Consider the following 15,434-nt stretch of genomic DNA (forward strand, 5'->3'; position numbering starts at 1 on the left):
AATTTCATTTTCTCTCCCTTCCCAAACATTTTTGCTTCACAGGGTCCTGTGTTCTTCCTCGAAGATGGAAAATCTACTATTTCACTGAATGATGCTTTGATGTGGGCCAAAGTGAATCCTTTTTCACCATTAGGAACAGGAATACGACTTAACCCATTTTGATGAGGTGTTTCCTCTGTACTTTATAGTGCTTAAAATAACACTCTGGGAGTTAATGCTGATTTAACCTTGATTGTCAAAGGACAGAGAGGTGGTAGTTGATTCCTCCTGCAGGTCAATTACTTGAACTTTGAAAATTTTAACATGAGAATGAAAGGATTTCTATACAAATGTTTGTTGAGAATCCAAAGAAAAGAGTTATTTGATAATCCAAAGAAAAAGTCCTAATTTCATATATAGCCATGTCATTTTTTTTTGTAAGAATATTGTCGTCAGACAATTTTTTTTGTCAATTCTGTGTGAATAGATGCTTTGTAAAGTAAGCAACTATCTACATATTACCAAAATATTGATAATAAACTGTGAAACCCATAAACACTCTTCCAAATATATAATCATAAAATTACTTTATTGACAGCAACTCCAAACATTTTTTAGAATGACTGGAATATTTTGGCTGTTTCACACTGTCCCCATTTTTAATTTGAACTAATTTTTACACAGAGGGTTCTATAGCAAAAGTAAAATTTCAAGAGTAGGTGTTTTTTTCATCCACTTGTTATTGTGCTTTAATAGCAGTACAAATAGAAGGTCACTTATGTTTTGTGTAGATTATCTATGTTTTCTTTAGATTATCTATTTTTTATTTATTTATTTAAATTATCTAGATTACAAAATTGTATTTTCTAATAGGATCATATTTGGCAACATTCTCCGTTATGCTTTCACTGGAGGCTAAAACTCTTTATAAATTTTCTTGGTTTTTTTAACAAAGGCTTTGTATAGAACAAGCAGCATATTTATTGAAGTTATTTAACTATGCTATGTACACTTAAAAAGCTTGTTTTCTCTTTACATTTTGTATTAGTCATAAACATGCAAATAATATGACAGACCAGAAGAAAGTACTTGTGCATTTATGTTTTTATTTACTACATCTGTACTCAAATGGAAAAGCAGTTATGGCAATAGAATACTAAAAATATTTAAGCTGTGTATAGTATGGAATTTATTATAAGGCAAATATTATACTCATTATTCTTATTAATAATTCTTATAAAAAGAATTGCTCACTTTTAGAAAAGATGCCTTGGTTGCAGTACTTTTTGTTAGCTTAATTGATGGTACATAAGCAGAAATCTATTTCATCTGGTTTTTTTGCTGCTACTTAAAAATAAATTTTGAAATTTATTTAAATTCCTGATAGTTACATTAAATATAAAGAGGTTGCAATTAAAAATTGGCAGAATTATTTCTAAAGCAACTGTTCTGAAACTGGAAATAGTATTGGGTCTCTATTTAGTAGATCCTATCAAAAAGGCCTCAATTTAGAGGTAAGCCTTGCCCTTATTTAACTGTAGAAATAACAATGCCACCATGCTGGGATGTTGGGATGGAGATTAGAAATAAAAGAAAATCCTGGGTTTGTTTTTTGCCCTACCTCTTTAAAATCCTCTGGCAATGTTCTAAAGTACTATTACAGAGTTTCTGGTGTAAGAATATATTGGGTGGGGGAACACAGCTGTTCTGTACCCTAAAACCCCCATTTTTTTACATACTTGGGTGCTGGAACCAAATCTTTTACTTCCTGAAAGTATTCTCTGAAAATATTGTTCCTTTGTTTACTCCGTGGTACTTGCAGAAGAAGAATTCGGTTTCAGAAGTTAAAATTCATAGTTTTTGAAAGAATTTTCCATCAGTCAGTATCTGATCTTGCTTCTGTCAAATGAAAGACGATCTGTTTGTTAGCACATAAATCTTACAACCTGGTATGTAAAAGTTCTTGATACAGAGGTGGAGAGCAAACAAAAGAACTGAACATGAAGCCCCATGACTGAGGATTGGGATCTGAAGTATTAACTCAACTGCCATTCTACTATATTTAAAATCTTTTGTTGTATCGTAAGAATTTTTATTAATATTTCACAGTTAAAATATATTGAATATGTAGAATAACTGCATCAATGTGTTGCACATAAATTATGCCTTAACATGGAATCTTGGGCAAATCTACTCCCTCTAAATTACAGAGTGTGGGTTAGGAATTCATTCCTTACTAAAATACAAAATATAAGTCAAAGGGCATTTTTTATACTGGGGATCCATCAGGTAACAGTCTTTGTGAATAACATGAGGTTGCATTTTCCTTGAAGTTGTTTGTACAGTGGTGAGTGAGGGGAATATGCAGAAAAGGTTGTAATTGTGTCTGCTGTTACAGCTGTGGTTGCAACTGTCAACTCGTTCATCAGTTTCAAAAATAATTTCAGATTGTTTGCTAATGTGTAGCTTCATTGTCTAGTATAGCAAGTCAAATACAGATATCTACCCCTTAATATTAAAGAATACTTTGTCTTCAAAAGACTGTTTGACTCCTCTATAAAAGTCATATTTCCATTTAAATGAAAAAACATGCGAAGCTACACAGCTAGTGCTTTCCAATTACTATTAAATCTGTTATGTTCAACATCCGTGCAAAACCAAATCCATTGTTTTTTGGAAATAATCTGTCCCAACAGTACTGACACGTTTATTAGCTTCAGAGACAGCTTCACTGGCACCTGCAGTCTGAGATAGGAGATTTGGCACTTAAAAAAAGCCATGATGTGTGGAATGATGCCCTGTCTGTTCCACCCTGCTCAGGGCTCCTGCCAGGCTGGGCCAGTGATGCTGCCCTGGCCATGGCCAGAGCCAAGCAGCCCACAGCCCCAGGACAGGCCAGGAGAAGCACAAGAGAACCTTGTATTCCACGTGCTTTCTCACCCACCAGTGCAGTGCCTCCTGTGGGTCTCTGGAATACATTTTTTTTTTCCTTTTTCTCTGAAAATGCCTTAGAACACTTTTTAACTGGTGTAACAGTTCTTTTAGTAAGAGCTTTATTGTAATAGGGCACTTAAACAGTGCTCTGACCTGGGTCACTGTTTGCTTCAGATCCTGGTTTCTAACATTTTAACACATAACATTTATTTCATACTAAGAATTCAACCCATCAAAGCCACATTGAATAGGGCCCTGACAGCATGAGAACAGTAACAAACCTGTCATTTCTGGCTAAACAAGGGATCATTTTTGGAAGGGATTTTACCAAGCACTAACACCAGGTATTTCATTGCCCTGTGTTTTTGGTATGTGACAGTAGCACAGGGCTCTGATCTGCCAGAGACGTGTCCCAGTGCATAGTCCTGCCAGGCCAACAACATCCATTCCCTCATTTGTTTGTTCCTGTCACATAGTAACAGAAGCAATGCCCCATCCAACTCAGCTCAGCTTGCCAAAATGAACTCAATTTTCACGCAATTATCTCTTAGCAAAAGATGGAAGTTTATGTTGAAAATTGCCTCTTGCCTGAGATCGAAGTAATGGTATTACTACAAGCCAGTTTCTTCTGACTAGTGCCCTATTCTGTGTAATTACACAAAAAAATACTACCAAATACCTGTAAACTACAAAGATGGTCTTTGTTCACTCTTTGGATGGTGGTAGGGGTCATGGAGAATGGTGGGAATAAACTTTGGAAATGCCACAAGAGCATGAACACACCTATTTGCAATGAGATGGCCTGGACCCTGGTGTGACTCTCAGCAAAACTTTTAACCTTATCTAGTTGTGTTCCAAATAGGTGTTTTGCAGAGTAGCCGTGTTTGCTCCAATCTGATACAGGTGTCTAGAACATGAGAGCTTTTTTTGCCACTTTGTCTGAATCAAACTTGAAAAGCAATGTATGTACACCTGAAGGTGAGGTTCTAAATGAACTCATTCTACGTGGAGAAGTTCAGCAGTGCTGTGGTTGGCTTGGCACTTCAAAGTTGGCTTGTTTGTGAGAGTAATACACAGTAATGGTGTTGTACTCTAAAACCACAAATTGCTATTTTCTGGATGAAAATAAAAACCACTACACACACCCCAGTTCAGACTCAGGATATGATGGTCTCCTAAGCAGCTCCTCATATCTGCATTTGACTTTCCAAGGACTCCAGAAAAGCCCCCTAACTAGAGCTTTTGCAGTAAACAGAAGCAAATTAAGGTTATTTAACAGTGTCAAGACAGCTACATTTTTTATTAGGAGCATATTATTTAGCAACTGAGTAAGCATTCCTTTTTGTGAAAGCTTCCTCTATAGTTAGTTCCTCTCTTATCATCTTTCCAGTAGAAACATAAATACTGAAAGGAGTCACTGAAATGGAATGGAAGAGGGTGAATCACCAAGGGCAAATGGCAAGTTTTCAGATGTCCCGTGCTTTGGTTTGCAGGAACTGAGCATCAGTCACTGAGAAAGTAATCTGTTCTCAAAGGAACAGCAAATGAGAAGAGGGAAAGGAGGAGTGCTGCATTTTAATCTATTCAGATCACAATCATCAAAAATGCAAGGGCATAAACAAAGCCTCAGGGTTTTCTAATGTCCCTTGGGGGTGTCACCATTCTATCTCTGGCTAGAGTTGAACAATACTTTTTCACAGAAATGCCTGCTGGCGTATTCTGGGAATTTGAAATAGGATTTTTGGAGCTGGGTAAATGTTTACAAAGCAGGTAGTAAGAGAAGTAATGTCCTTTCACGAGCTGTACCCATCTTGATACAGAAAACTGACATTTTTGAAACCTTGTATTCACCTCCTGAATTTGAGCTTGAAGATTCAGTATCCACATCGCCACTATATGCCTTCAGAAATCTCACAGACACTACATATTAAAATGTCTTTCTCTGAGGCAAGTAATTATTTAATTTGCCCATTAAATTATTGTGATACAGCACTGTTATGAAAAGATAAGGGAAGTGCCCATAAAATTATTTTTTATAAGAGGATACCAAAAGTATCTCCGTATTAAGGCTTTTGAGAAATAAGTTACTAATTGTACCAGAAAACAGAATTCTATAAAAAACTGAAGTTATGTTCACATCAGTTTAATTACAATCCACAGCACAGGCAGTGAGGAAGAGTAAAGGAAGTTTTTCACTGTGATTAATGAACTGTCTAGAAAAAGAAAAAGAATTGATGTTTAATTGTTTTATTTTTATCAATGCATATCGTGCACCCATCACCAAGTATTTTTAGGTACACAAACAACAGAGATTTGAAAATACATAAAATATTGACTCCAAATGGACAAACTTAACAAATAATAATGAAGAAACTCTTTGTGGTTGAGGTGTGTCAAACAGATTTTAAAAACATAAACAAAATTAAAGGTAACAGCACTAAAGCTATAAAGGGTTAAGATAAAGTTATACAATCATGTCCCAGAGTATCAGCACACTTACTCAATTCAGCTGGATTAGCACCTTGGCACTAGCTGCTGAATGGCTCCCAATTACTATTACATTTCCAACACCAGGTGTCAAAGATACCATTTTTTTAAGCAATATGCAAAAGGCTTTTTTTTTCCGCCCAGCAGTTCTTTAGATAAAACGTACAATAAACAGAGAGAAAAAAAATGTACTCGCTATATTTAAGTTTCTAACAATTAATTACTATGTTATCTATACTGTAAGAAATTCTTAAGTATTGTTGGCAACTGGAGTTGTGGAACAAGATGCAGTCTAGCTCTTCCTATGTAATTTCGGATACATAGTCGGCAGAGCTGACAAAGAGAAGATGGTGTGGCTGCAAATAAAGAAAGGAGTTTAATTGTACAATTATACAAGCAAGCACTTTGTTTTACAACTGCCTCACACAATAATAGATTTCTAAAAAAAAAAAAGTTCATATTTTGCAAATTTGACCTTTTTCTTCATTCAGTTTCCTTCACTGCCTTTCTGCCCTCAAAGATAAAGACTAGGGCTGCTTAAACCTTAATTAATAGTTAGGGAAATACTAAAGAAAGCAAGACAAGGTCAGGTTTTTTTTTAAATTAAAAACCAGTTCCCAGGAAATATCTGATGTCAATAACTTTAAAAACTGCAGACTTGTTGTTTTGTTGTTTTTTTTTTTATTCACAGCACAGGTTACATACCTGCTATAGCACTACCAGCTGCACTACCAATGCATCACTGCAACAAGAATAAGCAGGAAAAATACCCCAAGATCCTGGACCATATTTAGTGGTCTTACTACTTAATCATAATGTCTTTATCATTTTGCCCCCCATTCCTTAAAAATGCTATTTTCTCTGGACAATAAATGTGGATATGTTTCATGCAATGTAACATTTTTCTTTGCTCTAACTTTTAAAAACACTACTAGTCTTGGTAAATTTGTGAAAACATACAGTTTTAGAGGGGTTTTGTTAGCAGCATTCAGACTACAGGGTGGGTTTTTTTTGGAAGAAAACATGAATCGGTGTTACTTGTCAGTTCACCTCTAAAGAGACGCCCATGGTTATTGAAATAGTTGCATTCTCTTGTGGCTTATTTTTACATTATACATAGTTCAGTCTGAACAAGTCCAGTTCCCTTTGCAATATTTCTCTCTTGCCAAAGCAGATAGACCTTTAAGAGGTTTGAGGAACTACAGACTCTTTAGTCTTCTGTTTCTCAGGTTTTGAAAATTTTGTAAAGAAAATTTAGAAAATTAAAATTCTTACGCTTTTTTTTTGCCCATAATCAAAATAATTTGCTTTATATGCACATAAAATACATATTTAAAAATATTATGCCAGCTGAACAAAATGAAATATATTTTTAGCCTGAAATTTAAATACTCTGTTTCTTTTTAACAAGGTCTGTAAAAACCAATAAAAATGTAGCTTAAATATCTACTTAAGTAAACACCCAATGAACATATGATGATACTTTTTCAGCTTGTATAAATTCTGATGCTGCTTGGTCAACGGGCTCTGGCCTGAGGCTAAATATTGCTGAGTATGTTTATAGTTAGAAAGGAAATTACCTGAATGCTCATATAATCATTTCATACAGCACAGTGTTACCGTCTATAACAGGGGTTGTTTGGGCTGTTAAATTGGGGGTTTTTCTAGGTAGGTTGGTTTTTTTGATAATACAAGTTGCAGTTTCAAATATAAACATCTAAAACTTACCTTCGTGGAAGAGCAGCAGTCTCTCCACTAAACTGCTTGGGGCAGCTAAATCAACAGGCCTCTCAAAATCTGAATTTTTGGCATTTATGTCTGCCCCAAATTCAAGGAGTAAGTTTACAATCTCTGTACTAGAATGCTGGGCAGCAGCATGGAGTGGAGTTTGCAAATGCTTTCCCTTCTGCACGTTGGCACCTGGTGGGCAGATGCACATAAAGAGACGTGAGATTAATTAAATTTGCTATTGAGTAAGAAAGATGAGGCTACAAAGCAAATAAAAGCCACCGCTGGTCTGGAATGCCACAGTGCATTTAGCCACTTTATTATTATTTTATTACATAGAACTATAACTAATCACATCAATGTTTTGTTTGGGTTTTAGTTTTTTAGCCTAGGTTTTATTATTCAAGTACAACCAGCTAAAAAGGTATCAGGTACCAATCAGATAATGTAAGCATCACTGTTGCCTAATCATAAAAAGCACTTTTTGTTCATATTTAAGAAAATTTGCACTACATAAAAGCATACTTTCTTTATTTAAGTCTTTAAAAAAATCACTTAACTGAAGTTTTGTATGTCTATTTTTGTGAGTACACCAACTCAAGAAAAAATCTTGAATGCCTTATAATTTTTGACATGTTGAAGCTGGCAGTTGGTTTGAAATAGACTCCCATCCCATCCAACCTTTATTTATTAATCTATAAATTAGTTTTAATTTTAATTAAGGTGAGATACATGTTCAAGAAAGCTAATAGGGAAAAAAAACCCAAACCATTAATTCTCCCAATCCATGGGTTCTAATTAGTACACTTTTATATAATAGGTAATTTTAACATGTTTTAAATTAAAATGGACTAAATTAATTTGCAATAATGCATTCATATTCAAGAAAAAAAAACCATACAAGAGTTAAACTAAACTAGCTAGTATGGAAGAATCTCCCTTAGACATGGAAGCTGTTGGTTCATCTAAAACCCAGCCTTCTTCAGACTTCTTACTGACCTTGTGAGACCAATAATTGCCTGCTGTACCAACTTTACTCCCTGATTCAACACTTTTTGCATTTTAAATGTCCATTTGAGTAAAATAATAATGTCACAGGTCTATAGTAATTGGATCTGAAATCTGAATAATTCCCTGTTCTTATATTAACAATTAGAGCATGTTTCTGCATTCTCTTGCTTATTTCATTTTCTATCTGCTTTTCAACTTCTAATACATTCTCACAAACTGATAAAACATGAAAAAATTTAATTTACATAAGTAGTTACTTAAATTCTCAATTTACATACCCTTTTCTACTTCAGGGCACCAACAAATGTAGAATAAGCCCTTCTGTTACTGTTTTTTCTGTATAGTAGTATTTGAATCCCAAAGTATGCTAATTATACTTTTGCTGTTCTTAAACATAAAAAATCATGACATAGGATAATTAATCATCCGAGGAGATGGACTCAATGAGAAACACTTTAACTGCTTGTTTAAGTTCTAAATATAGCATGCAATCAACTAGAAAAACTATTCTGGTGCAATGATAGCAAGGCTGAATTATTCATATATACATTTTAATTCCTTGTTCTGCAGGATGCAAAAGCCCTGTATGTAAATACTGAAATGCACCAAACTATCTTTCAGCTATGCCAGTTGTGTCCCTGGACTTGTGCTGAAACAGAGCCAGCCTTCAACATCTCTAATCCATTGATTTAAAAAAATAATCTGAAATTTAGGATCAGATGCCTTTTACCTCACCCCTTCCCTCTGCAACTCAGCCTCTATGCCTTGTGCAAAGATCAGTCAGAACTTGATGAAGAATGAAAGTGAGGGGGACCTCATTGCTAAAGTAGTTTGACTGAAATCTCAATGATTACTATATGAAATTTCTCAAAGCTCATTTTTTACCCTTCTTGTTCTTACAGAAAATTAATATCTACAAAGCTGCACTATGTGCTGAAAATTTTGAACATTCATTCTTACTGGTCTTGCTTCCTTTTTTTCTCTTAAGCTTACTGTGGCGCCAAAAAAAAAAAAAAAGTAAATATAAGAAAATATTATTCAGCATAAACTTTGAAGTAGAACCCTGCAAGCAAGGGTTCCAGTTCAGTTGGCTGAGCACAGCTGAGTTCAAAGGTGAGTACAATATGCTTATTTTGCAGACCAGTAATATTTTATTGAAATCATGACATACCTGCATAAAGAAGCTTTCGAATGCAATGGATCTGCTGTGAAACACAAGCTACATACAGAGGTGTTCCTAAATGAGGAAGATCTTGGTCAACATCTATACCCCAGGATATCAGTACCTCCAGACATTCACTGTGACCTGTCAGTACAAAGCATGACAGTTTGCTGGACTTCAGTATGCTGTCTCATGGACAAAACCACACACATTTCTTAACCCTCTTACTGGGACATTGCTCAGCTGATCCACGTTTATTGAGGAGCTAATTTCTTACCTCTGCTGGCTGCTTCATGTGTTGGTGATGGCAGACAGGACTCCCACTGAGCTTTGGCACCATACTGTAACAGGAGCTCAGCACATGCTGCACTGCCTCTCGAACAGGCATTAAATAAAGGTGTTACACCATCAATTGTTGTAGCATTTACCTAGAATATATAAAATCTATTTACAAAAAGAATTAAAAGAAAGGTAGATTTTTAAACAGGAAATAGTTAGAAATTGCATAAAATACAAAAAAAAAAAAGTACTTGTTAAAATAACAAGTTAACTGACCAGTCTCTGTGAAACTGTCTTCCTCTTACCATGCTTCTCAGTTGGAACTAGTTTACTTTTATTCTTGTTAAAGTATGTTGGATAAAAACAGTATTTTAAGAACAGTAAATATTTCCATTACAAAGATCAGAGACCTAGGAAGCTATGCACTTGAACTCTGATGTCAGCAGACATTGCACTGAAAGTGATCCATAAAGTCCCATTTTCATTTTGGGATAAAAGGTAAGACCACCTATGCCAGGAGCACAGAAAAGAGACTGTGCTTTTTTTCTACTCATACCAAAGAATTTTAAGAGCACAGCGGTGCAGTGTGACAGCAGACATTCTGAACATTAAAAGAAAAGCCTCCTGAAAGCCACCTAAAACAAGAGGAACCCAGTAAAGTAGAGGAATGCATTCCATATTTTTGAAGTGAAATATCATAATGAAGACTGCTAACAGATTCACTCCAACTCATTACTGCCTCAGCAGCTGCCCATCACTCTCATTTGCAAGCATTCAGATGGCAGCTGTAATTACATGAGATGAACATAGCCAACAAGGTAAGTAGAGACCAATTACATTAAAATCAAGAAATATATCCTTCTCAGTTAAGCCAAGGTTAGAATTGGACTTCATATAAAAGAAAACAAAACCAAAGCCTTACGTTCGCTCCTGCTTCAAGGAGGATTCTTGCACATCCTACATGGTCTCCCAGGCAGGCTTCATGAAGTGGAGTTACTTGGTCAATTGTTAGTGTGTCTACATTGTACCCCTAAAATAGATGTGAATGGTATTTAAAGATCATACAAAACCTATTTAGAGTCCTTTCCTCACACTACTGTTCAAATAAAGAGTTTACAATACTCTAAATAGGCTTAAAATTCAACTTGCAATAAATTAATCCTCAGTGAGCATTTATTTTTCATCAGAAATAGGCATAAAATATGCAGACTGTTTAGATGCACAGTGACAAGGCAAAAGACAACAGACTTAAGTCAGAACATGGCAAATTCCAAATAGCTATGTGGAAAAAAAATTAACTGGGGGGCAGAGAAACCCTGAAACAGATGAGAGAAAGGGTGGTGCATCTCCAATATTGGTAATCTTTAAAACCCCACAAGGACCTGAATCTAAACTCTCCTATGACTCTACCAACCTGTGACTTAAGAGCTGAAATATCCAAAGCTATGAATTTTAGCAAAGAAAACATTAACTGGATTGATAAAATCACCACGCCCTCTAAATTTTTTGCAGTAGATGTTGTTTGATTCTTAAGAACTAACAATTTTGTCTACCTGCTTTCATCAAATATATTCTATAGTATAATTTTTTCAATATTGAAATAGCTAATAGGACAATATTGTATTATTAAAATTTAGCATTGACAGTCCCTCCCTTTGATATTAGCAATTATTTTTAAATTACAACAATGCAAAATCCAGAATCTTTCAGTGATTCTTCCTTTTAACTAATATCTTCCTGACTGGCTCTATTTACCCAAATGCTTAAAGCAGTGAAACTGCTTTATATTGATTTATACTATGCAAGAGGGGAAGACTGACATAAATTTAGACACAATTTTGGTTTGGGTTTTTTTTGGGGGGGGTGGGGGGGTGGATGGGGGTTGAAACATACAGAGGAAATATTTTAAATACTAGCTTATATCTTGTAATATGAAAAATTCCTAAACATGTATTGCTCTGAAAAATTCAAGTGAAAAAAGCAAAACAAATACTATATTGGCATTAATAATCTATGCTGAGAAATTAAATAACATTAAAAATGAAATCAATTGTAAAAACAGAGCCTTCACCTGTGACAATAAAGTCTTCAGAGAAAGAAGACGTCCTTGGCTGGCTGCCTCATGCAGAGGTGAGCGATCTGCCCAAGAACCTATATAATAACATTTATTGAATAAACCATATGAATTAGAAAGGGTTTGGAATGCACAGAGCAAAGCAGAAAATATGATGCTCAGAATGAAGTCAAATGTCCTATGAAATTAATTTTTTCCTCTTTAGAGACTCAAATCATCGGCTTCTAAGCAGTAAAATAGTGCTCTATTATTAATTGTAACACATCCCTAATAAATTATTATGTGGTCCACAGAACAAAATATTGAGATATTGATATCAGTAATCTATTTAATAAATTAATTAATTACCATATTCCACTTCTATTTTTGTACTGTTCATTTTTAATACACATAATAAAACTTTGTAGCTGGAATATAGGCATTATTTGAACTTAAACCAGACATAAAGCTGCCTGAAGAAGTCACAAAGAAGTTGGTTTATATGAAAAGCAATGTGGGAATCTTTATGTATGGTCAGATTAATTTGAAGCTACTACACAAGTGCAAGGAGAGAAATACAGTGAGAATCACAGTAAAAAATTACTATAGTAGAAAGAAGATATAAAGTCTAAGTTCTCATTCCATAAACTATTAGGCTTAAAAATAATGAGATATGTTTACTGTAAAGTTTTGGCCTTAATTTTCATTTATTTATCACCCTCAAAAGAGAAAGGTAAAAAAGAATAGTAACCCAACAACAACCCTGCGTTCACACACATAACCCTCCATAACTCCCAGCCCAGCTTCCAGAGCAATCCTGAAGCTCTTGCTGAAGGACCTGCCCTTTCCTCTGCAAGGCTGCACACTGACAGGTCCCCTCTAGCCAGCCAAGGTTGCAGCCAGACCTGATACTGATTTATGGCAGGAATTTTGAAAATTCAGTTTTGAGAGGCTGTGCAAGGAAAAAACATCTTCAAAATGTATTATGAATTATCAATATTTATTCCTCTAAGAACAAAATCACTAGAACTGTAAAATACTAATACAATCACTTGTGTGAGTTATATCAAGCTGCCCAAAATTCCTGAAAAAATGCAGAGAGAATTACCCTGGCATGATGAATTGGTAACACTGGCAGATGATTCTTCCAGGTGTGCAGGTTTGACTCTGCCATGGGCAGGGACTGCCTACAGAGCCAGCCACTGCATTTACTGGCAAAGCAATGAGTCTGAAATGCAAAGGCTGTTGCTCAATCACTGGCAGTCACCAGCCTAAGCTCTAAGATAACTACACCCCAGAAATAGACCCTGTTTCTGTTTCCTATTGGCCTCCTGTCCACTAGCCTGTTTCAGAAAGTACACTTTTGTTTACTATACAGAACCCCCTCAAAACACATCAAGAATGATGAAAAGGCTATTCAACATGAAAAGAAATCAGGGCTTAGTTAAAAACATATGGATAGTGCTCAACAGTAAATTATAGATAAAACCTCCATTTTCCCAGTGGTGTTAGTAGTGAATGAGACTAAAACTTACAGAGAAGTATGACTGCATCTTGGAAAACATGGTGCACTTTGTGACTCAGCACTACTGAATACTACTGAGATCAATAACTTGGCAAAACAAAAGCACAGATGATTATTTAAATTATCATAAGACTACATAAAGCTGATTGCAGAAATTTAAAAATATGACAGTAAGGTTTTATAAACCTGATTTTAAAAATGCAGTGAGATTTCTATCATGTCAGACTATCCTGTATGTGTGAAGCTCCTTGAACTCTTTCATCTGTGGCAGTAGATGGACTATTGGCAAGATCCAGTTTCCAATCCTCTGTCAGAATTATTTGCACTAAGCTCTGGTCATCTGTGTGTGCATGTACGTACACATGCACACACATTACTCCCTGTACTTTTTACTTCAGGTTTATTTAATGTAATGTTTTGAAATTCTTATTGATAGTCCAAATAAAATAAAAAAAAAATCAAATCAAAAAAAGAAAAAGAAAAAAACAAGCTAAACCCACAAAACAAAACAAACAAATAAAACAAAAAAAAAAAACACCACCACCAAAACAAAAAGAACCAAACTAACCCCCCCCCCCCCAAAGAGATTGGGATTTAAGGGCTATTATACATAAAAAACCCCTTGAGCTAAGAAACCTTCAAGTGACCCAATTTTGACAAATCATCAGTATTTTCTTTGTCATACCAACAAGCTCAGATAGATTTATTGTACTGTGGTTTGGATGTGTGTAATCACTATGAGTATTTCGATCACTGTTCTTCTGCAGTAGTATCTGAATGAGCACTCAAATTGTTCTAATTCAATTAGATCCATTAAGTTATCCTGCTGGCTGCTGCAAAAAATTCCTCAAATTTAAATCTGTATTTAGAGGTTGCTTTTCGTAATTTCATCCCTCTGTCTCTATAGATGAGAACATCTCTTTCTCTACAGTTTATCCTATTCAATGGAAAGAAAAAAAAAAAAAGAACTGGTTTTAAGGAAAAATATCTTATAAAATCATAAGAGTTATGAGGCTTTTATGCTCATTCAATACACATACATTTCAGACATTTTTGTAGCCATGTATAAACACAACAAAAACACAGGTAGGATCTGAAAGCAAAAATTTTCCACCTTTACTTCCTTCACCTCCTTCCATCTTGGATTGATCAGAAGAATGTCTATTAATTACTCCAGTGACATTTGATAATCAAATTATACCAGATCCTGTTATAAGTTCTGGTTTGCACCTAGACCCACCTTATATCCCTATCTTCAGGCAGAGATATTTGGCAGCCAGCTGTTTCTGATAAATCCATAAAATGTAAAACGCTTCTATCATCTCTACTACAAATAAAATCTAAAAGCAAAAAGTTACAGAACTATTTTGTGCCAACCAATTCTGGAAAAAGAAAATTCACATTCCAACTGACTTGTTGATATACATAGTAATTCATCATTAAATACCACAGGAGCAAGAACATGTTCAACATAAATATTTACCATAAATATTTACCATAAATAAACATCAAAGGTGTTCTTGAATTCTTTGCCTAGATTACTGCCTTCTGCTAATCTACAAATTACGGTGTCTCTCACTTAGAAGTCATTAGCAAAAACATAAACACTTTCATTCATTGTGTTTGTAATAGCAGTAGTAGCAAAAATAGTCTATTCCAAAATTGATAATGCATTAATTCCCTATGGTCCCTGACAATGCTGAATACGAAGTATCTCTATATACAGAAGCCACATTAGTTCCAAGTTCTCTGATGTATAGTTTACCAGAAGGACAAACTATTACAAAGCATCATTGCTTTGTAAGCATTAACAGGAAAGAATAAATATATTCACTGCATTAACAGGTGAAGTTAAAAAAAATTACAAATTATAATACAATACCTAAATCTCCATCTCCCCATGGCACTTCCAGCCAATTGCAATTATAAATCCTACTCATTTCTTTCAATCTGGAAAATAAAAAAAATTAAATAATAATAAAAAAAACCTGCTCTTGCTAGTTGGACCTGTTCCTAAAACACCCTGGCTATGTTTGGAAGATCAGCAGCTCCCTGTAATATGAACTTCCAGCCTTCAGTAAACACAGCTTTGAATATATGAGTGTGTACAAGTTGTCAGTTTCTAATGGTAAAGGACGGCTGCCCCTTTTTGTCAGTTTTTCACATTTCTTTCTTTAACATAACAACTTCTCAAAGTGCCAGGATCTGTGCATTGGCTTTCCAAGACAGATTAACTGGAATTTCAGCACAAGAGAAACTAACAGTAAAATCAAGAA

At 34.9% G+C, this 15,434-nt stretch overlaps 2 protein-coding genes across 6 annotated transcripts in view; one reads left to right on the top strand and one right to left on the bottom strand.

The window, feature by feature from the left end:
* Nucleotides 1-2,518, top strand: part of WDR17 (WD repeat domain 17) — a 45,054-nt gene extending 42,536 nt beyond the window's left edge. For all 3 annotated transcript variants that reach the window (XM_066548299.1, XM_066548301.1, XM_066548300.1), the window contains one exon: nucleotides 43-2,518. In XM_066548299.1, coding sequence (XP_066404396.1) covers nucleotides 43-162 — 120 coding nt within the window. In that variant the 3' untranslated portion in view covers nucleotides 163-2,518. The remainder of the gene's footprint in view (nucleotides 1-42) is intronic.
* Nucleotides 2,519-5,144: 2,626 nt separating this feature from the next.
* ASB5 (ankyrin repeat and SOCS box containing 5) overlaps nucleotides 5,145-15,434 on the bottom strand; it is a 39,739-nt gene continuing 29,449 nt past the window's right edge. For 2 of the 3 annotated variants that reach the window (XM_066548304.1, XM_066548303.1), the window contains exons 2-8: nucleotides 15,041-15,108; nucleotides 11,652-11,731; nucleotides 10,503-10,610; nucleotides 9,579-9,729; nucleotides 9,311-9,445; nucleotides 7,129-7,320; nucleotides 5,145-5,756 (exon numbers count right to left, since the gene is read on the bottom strand). In XM_066548304.1, the coding sequence (XP_066404401.1) occupies nucleotides 5,629-5,756; nucleotides 7,129-7,320; nucleotides 9,311-9,445; nucleotides 9,579-9,729; nucleotides 10,503-10,610; nucleotides 11,652-11,731; nucleotides 15,041-15,098 (852 nt within the window). In that variant the 5' untranslated portion in view covers nucleotides 15,099-15,108 and the 3' untranslated portion in view covers nucleotides 5,145-5,628. The remainder of the gene's footprint in view (nucleotides 5,757-7,128; nucleotides 7,321-9,310; nucleotides 9,446-9,578; nucleotides 9,730-10,502; nucleotides 10,611-11,651; nucleotides 11,732-15,040; nucleotides 15,109-15,434) is intronic. The other variant, XM_066548302.1, reaches the window with a different exon arrangement.

This window comes from Molothrus aeneus, chromosome 4, assembly GCF_037042795.1.
Source record: "Molothrus aeneus isolate 106 chromosome 4, BPBGC_Maene_1.0, whole genome shotgun sequence".
In the NCBI taxonomy this organism is placed as follows: Eukaryota; Metazoa; Chordata; class Aves; order Passeriformes; family Icteridae; genus Molothrus; species Molothrus aeneus.